At 38.6% G+C, this 14,603-nt stretch overlaps 1 protein-coding gene across 1 annotated transcript in view; it reads right to left on the minus strand.

Annotated features, from left to right (window-relative positions):
* The window catches only part of PGGT1B (protein geranylgeranyltransferase type I subunit beta), a 33,612-nt gene that overhangs the window by 13,631 nt on the left and 5,378 nt on the right, over positions 1–14,603 (minus strand). Inside the window, 3 exon segments of the mRNA XM_069001271.1 lie at positions 279–430; positions 6,123–6,190; positions 14,303–14,421. Coding sequence (XP_068857372.1) covers positions 279–430; positions 6,123–6,190; positions 14,303–14,421 — 339 coding nt within the window.

Raw genomic sequence — 14,603 nt, forward strand, 5'->3', positions numbered from 1 at the left:
AGGTTGAATTACCTGTGACAATAAATAAACTTTAATTGTTTCTTCTGCTTGGCAAGCCTCCATTTGGTTCAAAGAACTAGTCACTATCCTCTGATGACTTAACAACTTGCAAGAAGCCAGCACATATATTGGCATATGTTCTATGACTGATATGATTGCCAACCAAACTATTTGCTTACAGAACAAAAATATTATAGCTACTTTTTAAAATAACATGTTTCTTATGTTTCATTCCACATGTGGGTTGTGAAAGCTGCAGAATATAAAATATCTTTTACCTTCCATCCTCCAGCTGGAGAGCTCTCAGTCCTGCCAGTATGGCGTCTTTATTTACTCGACTTAAATCATCCCCAAGAATAACCAGACATGATAGTCCTGTGTAAGTCATTGCTATGTGTCCACTATCATAGGGATGAGATATACCTGGACCCTAAAAAAAGAGGAAAAAAAATAGAAATACTGAAACATCACAAGATCTTATACTACAGCAAATTTTTTTTTTTTTTTTAGTCAAGAGGCAAACAAATTACTTTTCCCTTCACTCATTATGGTTAAACTGAAGGCATCCTGCTCAGCCTTCCTCGTCAAACTGAGCCACTGCATAACTCTGCTAACCTTCTAAACACTTGGTCAGTAGGAAGCTTTGGAAAAAAACTTTGCCAAGAGCTATATTTGTGCAACAGTTAAGCAAAAAGATGGGATCTCTTCAACTGTGCCTAAGTTTGTCCTGACACACCACTGGGCACTAGCTTCCTGGCAGCTGGGTAAGCACTTTTAAAACAGTCAAACCTTTGGAGGGCCCCTCCCCCCAGCAAAGATTTTACAACACAATGATCTACAAGGAGAAAGCAGCGTGAGAGATTATTAATAATCTTTTTGTCAACTGAAGCAATACCAAATTAGCCACTTCTACTTTCATCTCTATTTTAAAACAATAATCAGAGTGAAAACGAAGTATTTATACACCAAATAATCACAAAAACATAGAATATCCTGAGTTGGAAAGAACTCACAAGGATCACTGAATGTCAACTGAGAAGATAAAATGACAGCTAAATGCTAACTAGGCCCACAACACAAATAACAGAAATGAGCAAGGGATTGATACAGTTGTGCTAAAATTATTATTTTTCCTTATGGTATTTTATAGGCCCATCCTTGACTGTACCACTTCATGAAAACAGAGACCACATGTAACAAGATGACTTTGGATACTTGGGATGGTTCAGCTGGGAGCAACTGCAAGGTAACTATTTTAACAGAATAAAAGCTATTTCAATACTGAGTAGCAGAGATATATTTTCAAATGATATTTTACTAGCATTATTGTCTAATCAGTTGTAATTCTTATTTTGCAATTCATCCTAAAAACACAAGAAAAAAACAGCATAAAACCAAATTTAATATTATGTTATGTGTAACTGGTATTTTTCAGGCAAGTTATGTTTACTTCCAAAGCCAAAAAGCTTTGCTTCTAGTAAGAAACTGGGAGAAAAATTGTTGCTAGACACCAGACAGCAAGAGACTGCTCTCACACAAGGGAATCAAAGACGGTTGGGAAAGGGAGGCAGAAAGCAAGGTGAAATGGCTTCAGCAGCACTGAAAAAGCTATGTAACAGAGAAGGAGAACGGGAGAGGGAGTGCTGAGACCTGCACCTCCTCTCCCTTATTCCTGGTCCTGGACCCTCTCTTGAGAAGGGGGCACAAATCTCAACAGCTCCCACTCCCAGCCCTGTGCTGCCAGTGCCCCCATCACTGCCTCCTACCCTGCACGTTAAACAGACATATAGGGCACATTAAATTCCTTTTGTAAGGAATTTACAAATTCTCTGACTGACCTGAGCTAATGCACTGGTGCAGACAGACTCTGAAAAGACAATAAAGGAAGTATGGCCAGGGCCTCTTCTCTATGCACTTTGCCTTTTGTGGTAATTAGTCTGTAGGTCCCACAGGAAACAGATTTACTTGAATCTCAGAGATGGAGTAAACAGTTCTGTTCTATTGGCATTACCATCATGCTCTCCACAATCTTTAAAAGAATTAACACTTAAAGATGTAAGGTGAGGGGAAGCTTTCAAACACTTGGCTCACCAATGTGACAGTGTTCCCCACTATATAATTTAGAACAGCTATTAAAATGTAACTCACAGCCACCAAGAATTCCGACTGTCCACTGCAGAGAGAGCTAAGAAACTCTCTCTACTGTAGAAGCATGGGCAAGATCTCGTCAAACACTAATAAAGAATGCTACTGAACATACACTTGCACTGGCGCAGTCCCACTTTCAAGAAACTTTCTCCTCACACCTGGCACTGTTGTCCCAAGACAGGGTTCTTTCACCCAGGGTGCCAATCCACATACGGAATTTATTGGTTTTGACAAGTTTTCACAGAGGTGTGTGCTGGGTCCTAAGTACACAAAGCCAACACACCTGGTTACAGCCAAGAAGCATTGATTACACTTTCAGAATATGTAAGTATGCAGTTACCTAATTTCTAAATACATGCCTACTTAATAGCTGTTGGACAAATTTTTGCATGCTTTGATGTAAAGGTACAATGTATTTTACGTTTATTGCAGATGTTCAGTGGGTAGGGGTCTTCACTTGGAGCTGGGTAGCCTAAGCCTTAGAGGTTTATTTTTCACATTATGATGATTTAAGTTCATTTAAAGCACACGATTTTAGCTGATTTAGCTAATTTGAGTAAAATTTGCAGTACGTTGCCAAACGCAGTATCTAGTCGCTAATTCAAGATGTCTCTGCTTTTGTAGTCTTTTTACTTGTTTCAAAACTATTCTGCAAAATTTTGCCATTTCTCACTTCACAGAACCACAGAATGGCCTGGGTTGTAAGGGACCTTAAGATCATCTAGCTGTAACTCCCCTGCCATGGGCAGAGACACTTTTCCGCAGACCACGTTGTAAAGGACCCCTACAAATATATTACAGAGATGTCTGATTAAAATAAAAAAAATACATAATACAGAGATATTTTGGCCCAGGTTTACCAGGGTCTTTATAGTATTTATTTTTATCTTAAATTTACTTTTATATTCTACTTATTGCTATCTTCTCTGTGATTCACTCTGCAAAATATTTTTAACTATTAATCTCTCACCAGTACCAGTGTTGCAGCTTTACAATGTTGGGTGAGGAATACAAAAGAAATATTTTTTCCCCAAGTGAAATCTATGTTAATTACCAAAATCTTACATAAAAGTTGCAGCTATTAGCTTTCAATTTAGCCCTAAAACTGATTCACAACACTTTAAAAGGACTGAAAACACCTAGGCCCATCTGAAACTTTGAGGAGACTGTTCACCCCTAAATTAAAAAGCTAGTTTGAACTTCAATAACACCAAATCAGAGAGACTGCAAAATCTGGAGCCACTTCAGTATATAATTATTTTCTAATTCTAAAATTAATCATGTTTTAAATGTGATGACTGAGGAGTCACTTGTAGCCTTCATTCACACTTAAGACTGCTACAGTTTGTGAGGGCTGTGTTCTGAGTTGGTGAAGTGGATATGCTTTAATTTTACTTTTGCTTCTGTCCCAAAAAGCTGAAAAGACATTACCATCAAACACCACAAATGCAACAGCTATAACACCTCAACTCCCAAACCAAACCCAAACGACCTATCCTTTAGTAAAGTTGGATATTCCAACATAACCCTTGCTCTTTTCTACTGTTTTGAAAGGTCCCTACTGACCGAATAGATTTGGCTGTCTCTGATAGCACGGACGGCACCCTCAGAGCTCAAGAATGAAATCACTCTAGAGGCATGTAATAAACAGCAAATGTCAATGCAAATCCAAAACACTTACAGGCTTTTCAAAAAATATTTTTCAAGGCAGATTTAACAGAACGTTTTTAAATAATGAATAAAGAAAAATGATGTGACTGTAAACATATCTCAGAGTAATAGCAGTGAATTTCCAAGCCTTTTTTTCTGAGTTATTTCAGAACGTTTCAGGCAACAGTACCGGAAATGCTTTAAAACTTTCTTGGCCAATAAATCAAGCGGATGCAATCCTTCAAATGCAGATACAATGAAAAAAGCACTGCAATGCTTGAATAAAAACCACATGCACATGCAAACAACTTTCTAGAGATAGTGACCTTGTAGCTAATTTCCACAGGTTACACGATTCCACCCCTTTATCCCAACTGTATATTGGCAAACACATTCTAAGACACTAACGGATTGCAACGTATTTCCAGTAAAGATACTATTTCAGTATGAAGCATATACTATAGGAAGTTGAGAATTAAAACACCACCAAGTGTTGGGAGGGGAAAACAATGCTTTGCCATTATTACACACTTTCTGTTTTCATGGCCCTTTACAAGATCTCAGAACTATATCCAGAATAAACCCTTCTAGCATCATACACTGGGGAGGATGTGAAAAAGGTTTCCAAAAGTATGCACTGATATAATGTACTACACTGTAGAGCTGCTAAAGGTGGGATACAACTGGAAAAGGAATGTAGAGGCCAGTGTGCAGGAAGGACTGTGAAAGAAGTACTGTAGTTCTGTCCTGTGTTTGAGAGTGAAGAATCAAATCTCACTGAAAATTGGAAGAAAAATCCATGAGAGCACTAAAACAGCCTCTGCTAACCTCCTTCCTCTCTTTTATTAAAGGCACTTTCTTTTCATATGAAAGTTTAACTCTCTTGAACCTCAGTTCACTGGGCTTCAAAGCATCCTCTCTTACAGTCATGACAAACAGGGATGAACAGAGCCTTGCCTAAGTCTCGGGGGGTATCAGGTGCAATCAAATACACATGATTCAACACAGGAAGAGAAATACCAGTTGCAGTTGCAGCACTGACTTTGGAAGAAACAGTCAGGCCCAGCCTATTAATACATGGCTCCCTGGCTCATGTCACTGCCAAGATTTTAGGTGTTTTTTTGACACTGGGATGGCCTACCTGGCACCAGACACATTGGCATCAGATGGGATTCACCCTTCTCAAAGGACCTGGACGAGCTCTGGAAGTGGGTCGTGGGAACCTCATGAGATTTAGCAAGACCAAGTGCAAGGTGCTACACCTGGCATAGGACAACCCCAGAGTGCGAGAAGAAGAGAAGCCATTGAGAGCAAAGGACCGGGGAGGTGTTGGTGGATGAGAGGCTGGATGTGACCCAGCCATGTGCACTCTGCCCAGAGAGCCAAATGTGTCCTGGGCTGCATCCAAAGCAGCGTGGGCAGCAGGGGAGGGAGGGGATTCTGCCCCTCTGCTCTGTTCTGGTGAGACCCTATGTGGAATGCTTTGTCTGCCCTGGGGTCCTCAGCATAGGAAGGATGGGAACTTGTTGGAACACATCCAGAGGAGGCCACTAAGTTCACCAGAGGGCTGGAGCACCTCTCCTATAAGAAAAGGCCATGAGAGTTGGGATTTGTCAGCCTGGAAAAGAGAAGGCTTTGAGGTGACCTTTGTGGCCTTCCAGCTCCTGAAGGGACCCTACAAGAAAGATGGAGAGAGACTTTTGACAAGAGCATGTACTGACAGGACAAGGGGGAATGGCTTCAAACTGAAAGAGGGCAGGTTTAGATTACGTATTAGAAAGAAACTCTTTACTGTGAGGATGGCAAGGCATTGGATTAGATTGTCCAGAGCTGTGGAATCCACACCCCTGGAATTGTCCAAGGCCAAGCTGGATGAGGTCTAGTGGAAGGTATCCCTGCCTGTGGCAAGGGGATAGGAGCTAGATGATCTTAAGGGCCCCTTCCAGCCTGAACCATTCTATGATACCAAAGAACAGCACATTCTGCACCACTTAATTAGGGCTATTCTGCTCTTCTCTACCGCAACAGCTCCTCAGCTAGAGAAGTTTTCATTCATTAGTAAAAGACCAGAAAAGGAGGAAACTGCATTGAGATAAACCACAATTTGTATGTCAATTTCTCACTGCTGTGAGAACTGAAGTTCTAGGTATCATTTTTGTATGTTTCTCACGCACATTTCTTAAAAGTTCTGCAAACATTTCAGCACTAACAGTACAAAATTCCCTGCCTTCCAGACATTCTGTAATCATGCAGTTAATATTATAAAAAAGACACAAGATCATTTGCCTAATTTAAAACATTTTGCGTACACATTCTTAACTGACCTTGGAGGGATTGAATGGCATCCCTAAATATGAAGAGCCTCTGAATCCACAGCGATTCATGTTTGATCCTGGAAAAGATTAAACAATACTCAACTTACTTGTTTTGTTGAAACAATCATTACAAACCATAATTCTCTAATGAGATCAAGATCTGTTAGTTCAACACTATCCACAGCCTTAATACAGTGTGCATGTGTTTCGCAGTTCCCAACCTTAGTTTGTTATCTCTCTGATTAACAAAAAATTAAACAAATAAAATCACAAGCAAACTTAACTTACTTACTGCTGTAGTGACAAAACACAAAGCATCAGATTTTCTTTTAATTTGTTGGAAACACAGTTTTGTATCACCACAGACTTGTCTTCTCTGCTCACAAGAAAAAAAGAAGAGAAGGACTGCTCCCCTGGGAAAATGGCCAGAGTTAACATATTTTTTTATTCCTCTCTGGATTCCTGCCTGGTAATACCGTCTGTTCCCAAGCAGAACTGTTTCAAGATACTTTGCAACATGTTCAAGGGCAAACAATTCGCAGTTTTAAGCATATTGTAGCTATCAAACATTTCTGTCAGTGATTCAGTGTAATTTGTTTCAAATGTGTCACAATACCTGAACATGTAGCACATAGAAGTGTGAACCACACACTGTCAAGAGTTAAGTACAGCTTTGCAGGGCTCAAACTTGCTTTTGCATGGCAAAACCTCGGTTGTTTACTGCTCGGTGTCTGAAAGTAAAAACCTAATGAATGCCACAGTTAAACAGCAGCTGGCTGTTCTTAAATCCTCTCCATGTTTTCTAAGTTATACAGCCATTAATCTAAAAAATCCTCATGGATATTAGGGAAAATTACACCAGAATAAATAAGAATTAATAGTTATAAAGCTGAAACTCAAAGTAACATCACTATGCAATATGGCCTACAAACTCTGGTATAACTTAGCAGCATATTACCTTCTAATTCTAAATATATTCTGTATATATGCAAACTTTAAACTAGAAAGGTTTTATTAGCCTAAGAATTTCTACTTGGCCTAAAGTACGCAACTTTCTCTGCAAGACAAGTCTTTGGATCTAACTGACATGGAGCAAAACACCTGCAATTCTCCATTTCCTCCACAGTTCAGTCAAAAGTACTTCTAAATGATGCTACACATGTAACAAAAGCAACTTCAGCCTGCTGAAAAGCTGTTGCGCCATAGTCAGATCCACAAAGAGGAAAAAACAGAGTATCTGTATTTGTAGACAAAAAAAATTTTGCAACTGTTTTATTATAATCTAAACATTCTCAGCAGAGAACATTTGTCTGTTCACTCCCAGAGTCAAAAACTTGCATTTCATGTTGCATCAGCCTCTGGAAAGCACAAAAAAATTGAATGAGTTTTAAAGACTAAGTTAAGATCTTGAAGGACACTGCCCAAAAAAAATCACAATTTCAAAAATGCCACAACGTGAATGAATCGGTAAGAGAAGACCTAGAATTCCTGCCTGATAATTCCCAGATTTCCTAGGCAACATCATGGAAAAAAAAAAATCACCATTCACTTTCATTTTCAGTAAAAATGACTCTGCGTCTTAAGTACTTAAGCAAACTAGAACACTCACTTTGAAATGATACTAGTGCAGAAACCCTTCATCCAGAAAAGAGCTGCTATGCTACTAACACACAGCTATCCAGGCCTGCTGCAAAGGGAAACATGCTACAATCAAGACAGCTCTGCAGTTGAACAGAACTCAGCTGATAGTTGCTAGATGGAAGGATTCATCCCAGAAATACTGATCCCCATCACTGGCCTTTTGGAGTGTAGCATATAGTTATTATCAAAGTAGAAATGACAGTGTGAACCCCAAGTTTCATGCTACTAGTGTTTTGTATGCTGTCAGTGGGTCGCTTTGATTGTCTTCTGAATTCACAGGTAATATACAAATAGATTAAAAATTAAGTACATTAGTGAAATCATGCTCTATTACTCCCTTTAGATGTTCAATTTTCATGTAGTATTTGAAAATCTTTTTTGTGCTACTAAACTTCTATCAACTAGAGAACAGTATTTGCAATTTTAAAACGTTGGAGTTTTAACTGCATTGCTATCAATTTAAAATCTATTTTGACTCTTTTTGTCAGTACTTCTGATCTCCCATTCTAAACTTCTCACAGTGGCTCCTAAGAAAAACAGAAGACCTTTAGGGCAAACTTTGCAGGGAATTTTATCCTGTCCTCAAATGCATTAATGTGCCTGCAATAGAGGCTTCCTAGACGTTTGGTATTACAAGTGAGTTGCTAAATCTCTAGTCACAATACATGCAGTAAAAAATAGATTCTTAGTTGATAAAGGAAGCATTAAAACAGGAAGTGAGAAGAGCTTGTTTTTACCACATGACTCTACAACACTGATGTTGTGTCTCAAAATGGTTTTTTAGCATCCTGTGAACATACAAGCTCAAAATCAAATGGGAACTAAAGGAGAGTTACAGGAAATTACTGTCTTTCATTTTATGAAAGAAACCTGATAATGTGAAATATAATTTTCTGTGAAGTTGGTTTTACTATTTTATTGCAAAGTACTCATACTTCTTGTTTTATGTAATAGTTTAGTATTGCTAATCCAACTCTTTACTTTCTTTAAACAAAAATGGGCTATCAGAAATAGAATTAAAAATGAAATACACTCAAATTAAAAGGATATGATCACAGCTTATGTCCCTTGGGAAAAACCTGCTGGAGTGGCCAGTTCAGCTCCAGTAGTTTGCTGTGCATCAGTTCAACTGCAGCTATGAAATGGTACCACCTGCTGTTCACTTCCACTATTAACCTTACTCAGCCACTTTCTGCAGGAGCTTAAGACAGAGCAAAAAGTAATAAATATTTCATAAACTGCTGTGTAACTACTGCAAGCTGAACAAAACACATCTGGAAAAACTCTTCTCATTTGACAACTAAAGAAAACCGACCCTCTTCCAAAACCAAAAGACTTCATGCTTAAATCAAGAGCTGCAACTTTCTTGTGAAGAAAAAGATGTTACTTATATGTCCCTAAGCCAGAAAGTCCTTAAGATATGTAAAAGAGCTTCAAGTGATGACCACCGACAACTTATCCTATGAGCTCTTCTTTTACAGACAGAGCGTTTTTGTTATTTGTATTTCATTATTTCTCTTGCAAGGAAGGATTGATAAACTTTTACCACTAGTTTTTCACAATCAGATTATCCATGCATTCCTCTGGCTGCAAGGCTTCTCTCCTTTTGCTAAGTACAGGAGTTTACATACATTATTAAAATCTTATATTAAAAAATCATAGCTTTAACATAGGCTGATTCAGTCAGTACATCCAGATAGAAGTAAGTGTAAGCTCACTGAACTAGAGCTTGTAATTGTTCCTGTAAATCAAAGCACCACAGTATGTCACCAAATGCAAAGTTGCATTCTCTGAAATGGAAGTCCATTATACATCCAGATAAATTTCTTCAAATGTAGCCATTAAAGAAAGTTATGTTGGAGGAAAATTTGTATTTTTGCTCAAGAAACTCAGGATCAGAAAGCTCAGATGTATCAATGATTTGAAAAAAGTCAATGTCATTTTATACTTTTTTTTTTGGTACTGCCACATAAGAAGAAAGAATCATTAATACAAATCTAAATTTAGACTTTGACAGAACTAAGTTTTAAGTCTGTCATGTAGCATATTGGTTTTCATTCTGTTATCCATGGGTCCTGGGGATTCAGACCGACAAATAAAATATGTTTCAGCATTCCTTTTGGTTCCATTTCCTAGTATATCAAGCTAGTGAAGCATCCAGCTGTCAAAAAGTACAATTTTCTTCCCTCTCCCTCAGTGGGCTGGCACTGGGACTCCTAATCAACACAGTTCACCAATGCAACACAAAGCTAACCTTCTGTTAGATAAATAAATGTATGTTTTTCTGCCACTTCAGCAAGCTCTCAAGCAGGGTCAAACAAATGCCACTGTTCCTATGGGGGAGGATGGTGGATGAATATGGCCAAGCAGTGTGCTTCCACTGTGTAATTTAGATTACTTGAGTACAAAGCTCTGGATTCACTCTCTTTTAAAAGTGCTGAACTGGCTTTGAATGTGACTTGCAAGAAACTGGAATACATCTTCCTTAAATTGCTATGAGTTGCACTTTACGTAGTTAAACTTGAAATTCTGTCAAGAAGCTGCACTATGAGAGGAAAAACAGCAAAATACTGACATGATAAGGATCTTAAGAACAAGCAACTAGTTAAAAGAGGGTCTTTTGTCAACCCTTTTCCAATTTCACTAACACTTCAAAAAATACATTTTAATCTCAAAACATATCATTTCTGGTAAGGATTGTAAAAGAACACCCTCCTCAAAAAAAAAAAAAAAAAGCACAAAAACAAAACCAAAACACATATTAGCTATGCACCTAAGCAGAGCATTTACTGAAAGAGAAGGAAAGGTAACAGTGGCCAAAGTCTATGCAAGATAAAGCCAAACTATTTAGTGTGAGTTACAGAAGACAGGGGCCGTTCAAACAAGCAGAAGGCAGCAGTAAGTTGAAGAATTCAGCTAAAAATATGTTTCCGTGTGAGGGTCAGTTTCCACGTGTGACATGCCATTCCCTCCAAATAAGAACTGGTGTTCAGCCAGTCTCAGGAAGACTTGAGCTAAAATTATGGTACCTAAAGGACATTGTTTGTTTGTATCACAGCTACAATAAACCCACAGAAGAATACAGTCTATCCTGACAGACCTTAATCTTCAGTTTCCTTAAGTGCATTTTGATTAGGCTGACAGACCATTTATTTACTTTCTTACTCAGTAGATCAAGATCTCACCACGTAAGTATCAGTGAACTTTAGTTTTACATAAAATTTCAAAGGCTACAAACCTCTGAAGTGCAGCTATCATTAGCCATCAGATATATTACATCTATCACTAAATACAAACATGGCACCTAAAACTATCACAGTGTATTGTGAGACTTCATCTAAGAAGTGCTCTAAACCATGAAATTCTAAATTTTCTCGAAGGTTCTGTAACACTGCTGTTGGGTTGACTCCAACCAGCAGCTGAGGCAAGAAAACAGAGATGGAGAGAAGACTCACAGAGTGAGACGGAGACAGTTTGACAGGTGAAGCCAAAGTTCTGCACACCCGGCAAAGCAAAGTGGGAATTAATTTACTACATCCCATCAGCCAGGCACGTGTAAAGCCACTTCCCAGAAAGCAGGGTCTCACCAGGTGTAAGGGTTACTCAGGAAGACAAATGCCAGAGTGACAAACACTTCCCCCTTTCTCCCTCTTTTCCCAAAAGCTTTTATTGCTGAAAATGATGTCAGATGGTGTGGAGTGTTCCTCCAGTCAGTCCTGAGGTTAGCCTGGGTCAGCTGTCCTGGCTGTGTCCCCTGGTGTATCTGACATGGGAAAAGGACTGCAGAGGAGGCAAAAACTGCCAGCCTTGACTGGCACTGCTTGGCAATAAACTGGTGGTTACCAACACTCTTTCAGTACCAGGCTCAAAACACAGCAGCTTAGAGGCTACTATGAAAAAAAGGAATTCCAGCCCAGCCAGTACACTTACTATAACAGTTTTTGATAAAAATAAACAGATACTAAGTTTGCAAAGCATCAACTGTTCTGTCTCCCATCCACTGGAAAAAAGACTGTAAGGCAGCAGTAGTTCTCAAAATAATTTGAGTTTACCATCTTAAAAAAAATGCTTTAAATAAAAATCAATTTAAGTGCTGTGCATAAAGGAATCTTTGGAGGGACAAATGTGAAGAGCAGAAAAATTTATTTTTCTAATAAGTATTTCAGGAATTCTCATTTTGACTGATACCAAACTTTAGAAATTCAACCACTGATGAAATCAAGAACAAACCCCAAGATTCTGCAAAAACATATTCCCATTTAAATGTAGCTTTTAAACTGGTTTTCAGTCCCAGAGTCAAACTTAGTGAAGAGTTCTATCAAGTACAATGGAGTTACTTTAGATTGGTGGAATTCATCATTATAAAAAGTATTTTAATTTAAATGTTTAAAAACCAATATTCCCTGGAAAGAAAGATTTATTAGAATGCATGAAAAAAATGCTGCAGTAGCATGTTTCTTTAGAAGTAAAATGTTGTGCTTTCTTGGTCTTGTTTTTTTTTTTAACCGGGACAGATTCCAACCCATCAAGCTAGCAATCACCTCTTTAACTAGAGATGCACGAGCACTTTGAAACCAGAAACTTCAGTGCCGTAGCCTTCCACAGTTTAGTTACTTCTTCAAAGAGACCGAAAGAGGGAGCAGGAGCTCTGCTGCTGGGAGGCTGCCAATTAAACAAGCACTGCACCCACCAAGGATTAAAAAACAGAGAGCCAATGCATTTTACTGAAAGAAGATATTACAGGAGTGTAGGTGTTTCCTTCTTCACATTTAGTCATCCTATTTCCAACCTGCTGCTATCAGCATCATTTACATTTTGCACTTTCTATCGTCCAACAGAAAAAGCAAAAATGAAATACAAAAATAATGCTGAAGTTTCAGTAGTCAAGTGACCAGATAAGAGCAGTGTTATTACCAAAAGCCTAAGAAGAAAAGTTATTACAGTATGATACAAAAATGCAAGACTGAAGGGAAGCTTGGTCTTCTAGTGAAAAGAAGAAAGCACAGAGTGCACTGCCAAAAGTGCCCTCCCCAAAACTCCCCTCAGTTTAATAAGGGGATGATAGCTAGAAAAAGAAGGAGCACATCTCTGCTGAACTGTTAGTCTCCAAATCTGCATGCTGAGATTTTGACTGCCCTCCCTAGGAGGCTCTAGACAATAGCAATATTCTGAACTCTGGCCACGTAGAAACCTTCAGAGAATTACTGCATACTGTCAAACAAAGAGAAATGCCTGTTCTGATCTCTCTTCTTGCAAACTTCCCTGTTCTTTTGGAATGAAGTCCTGAAGACTGCGATAAAAGTCACAAAGTGAGCTACTCCTAAAAACAAAGCATGTACACAGTGGAAAGATTTTTTAACCGTAAGGCACAGGAACCTTCTAATCATTAAAAAACTTTGTAGGAATAATTATGTAATCCAAATTTTCAAGAATCAATCCTGGAATACAATGCAAGAAAAAAGAAATCTATCAGAACTAATTTCTGTTGTGGATCTGATGGTTTCTAAATCTCCAGAGTAAGAAAAAGGGTTTATTACTGTAAAAATAAAGCATCAGCAGTCCTGATTTCCATATGCTTACTTCATAAAACTGATTTTAGAGACCTAATTTGTAGTATATGATTAGACTAGATAATATAAAGGAAACATACAATTTTCTTTCTACATCCATCCAAAGTGCATGTTCATGATTTTACAGACAGGCACCTGAAATTGCCTTTTCTCTGGAGACCACTAGACTGGAGCTATGCCCACACCAGCATTTAACATCTCAGCACCTTCTGTCATAAAGCAGCAGTGCCTTCCCCACCATCTCCCTCTCCCTCCTTCCAACCTCTTCTACTGCTACCAGCCATTCACCTGGGCTGCCACAGAAAAAACTGCCACCACCAACTAGCCTACAGGAACAGCACCCCCTAACTTCTGTCAAGTCACCAGGAAAGGGACGCTTCCTGTGTGTTCCCTCACCAGCTTGAATCTGCTGTGCAATCTGAGGAAAGCTGGGATTCAGCAGTAGCACTATTCCTTCTCAAAACCCTGGGTGAATTCAACCTTCGCAGATCTAAGGAACAGATCTTTCTTTCTCAAGCAGGGACTCTGTTTATCCTTTTTGCTTCTTACCCTTAAACCTCCAATTCTCCAAAAGCTGTTGTAAATAACCACACCTAAGATCAGAGCTCCTGGCATTGGAGTGGAAGTCAATATAATCCTAGTATTAATAGTATTCCTATTAGACTTGTAATACTTTCACAACATATGCATTTCTTTTAGAACCAGGTGAAACATTCCTCTGAGATGCCTAAAAGTGCAACTTCATTATACTATTTTAAACTGGCTTATGTTCAAATTAATTTCTGGTCTTTCTAGCTTTAGTACTTGAGAGGGAGCTATTTCCAAGATCTGCTCAACATCACTACCTGAAATTATCAGGACAGCACTTCAGGAAGGTCAATCTTGTATTTTATAAAAACAAGAGCCATCCACTATTCCCCAAGTAAAAAGCAAAAGTAAAGATGTTAATATCAATAAAAAAACTAAAAACTCACTCACTGTCTTCTGTGGGAAGGACCTGCAGGGAATAAATCCATTCTATTATATCATCTTTGTTCACCACATCTAAGGAATCCAACATATCCAGACCAGAGAGTGCGAAAAATGCAATTGTCAACCTAAAAGAAAAAGATAAGACTTACACTTCCCACCATACATATCATGGGGAAATTAACAAATGGTTGCAGCAACAGATACCTCTATGAATTCTCAGCCTTTGACAGTGGTGCAACACAGAGCCTAGCTCAGAGTACATGAAATTTATCTACTGGACAAAATAATGTTCTTTGTACTGAAAACA

Source organism: Aphelocoma coerulescens, assembly GCF_041296385.1.
Source record: "Aphelocoma coerulescens isolate FSJ_1873_10779 chromosome Z unlocalized genomic scaffold, UR_Acoe_1.0 ChrZ, whole genome shotgun sequence".
In the NCBI taxonomy this organism is placed as follows: domain Eukaryota; kingdom Metazoa; phylum Chordata; class Aves; order Passeriformes; family Corvidae; genus Aphelocoma; species Aphelocoma coerulescens.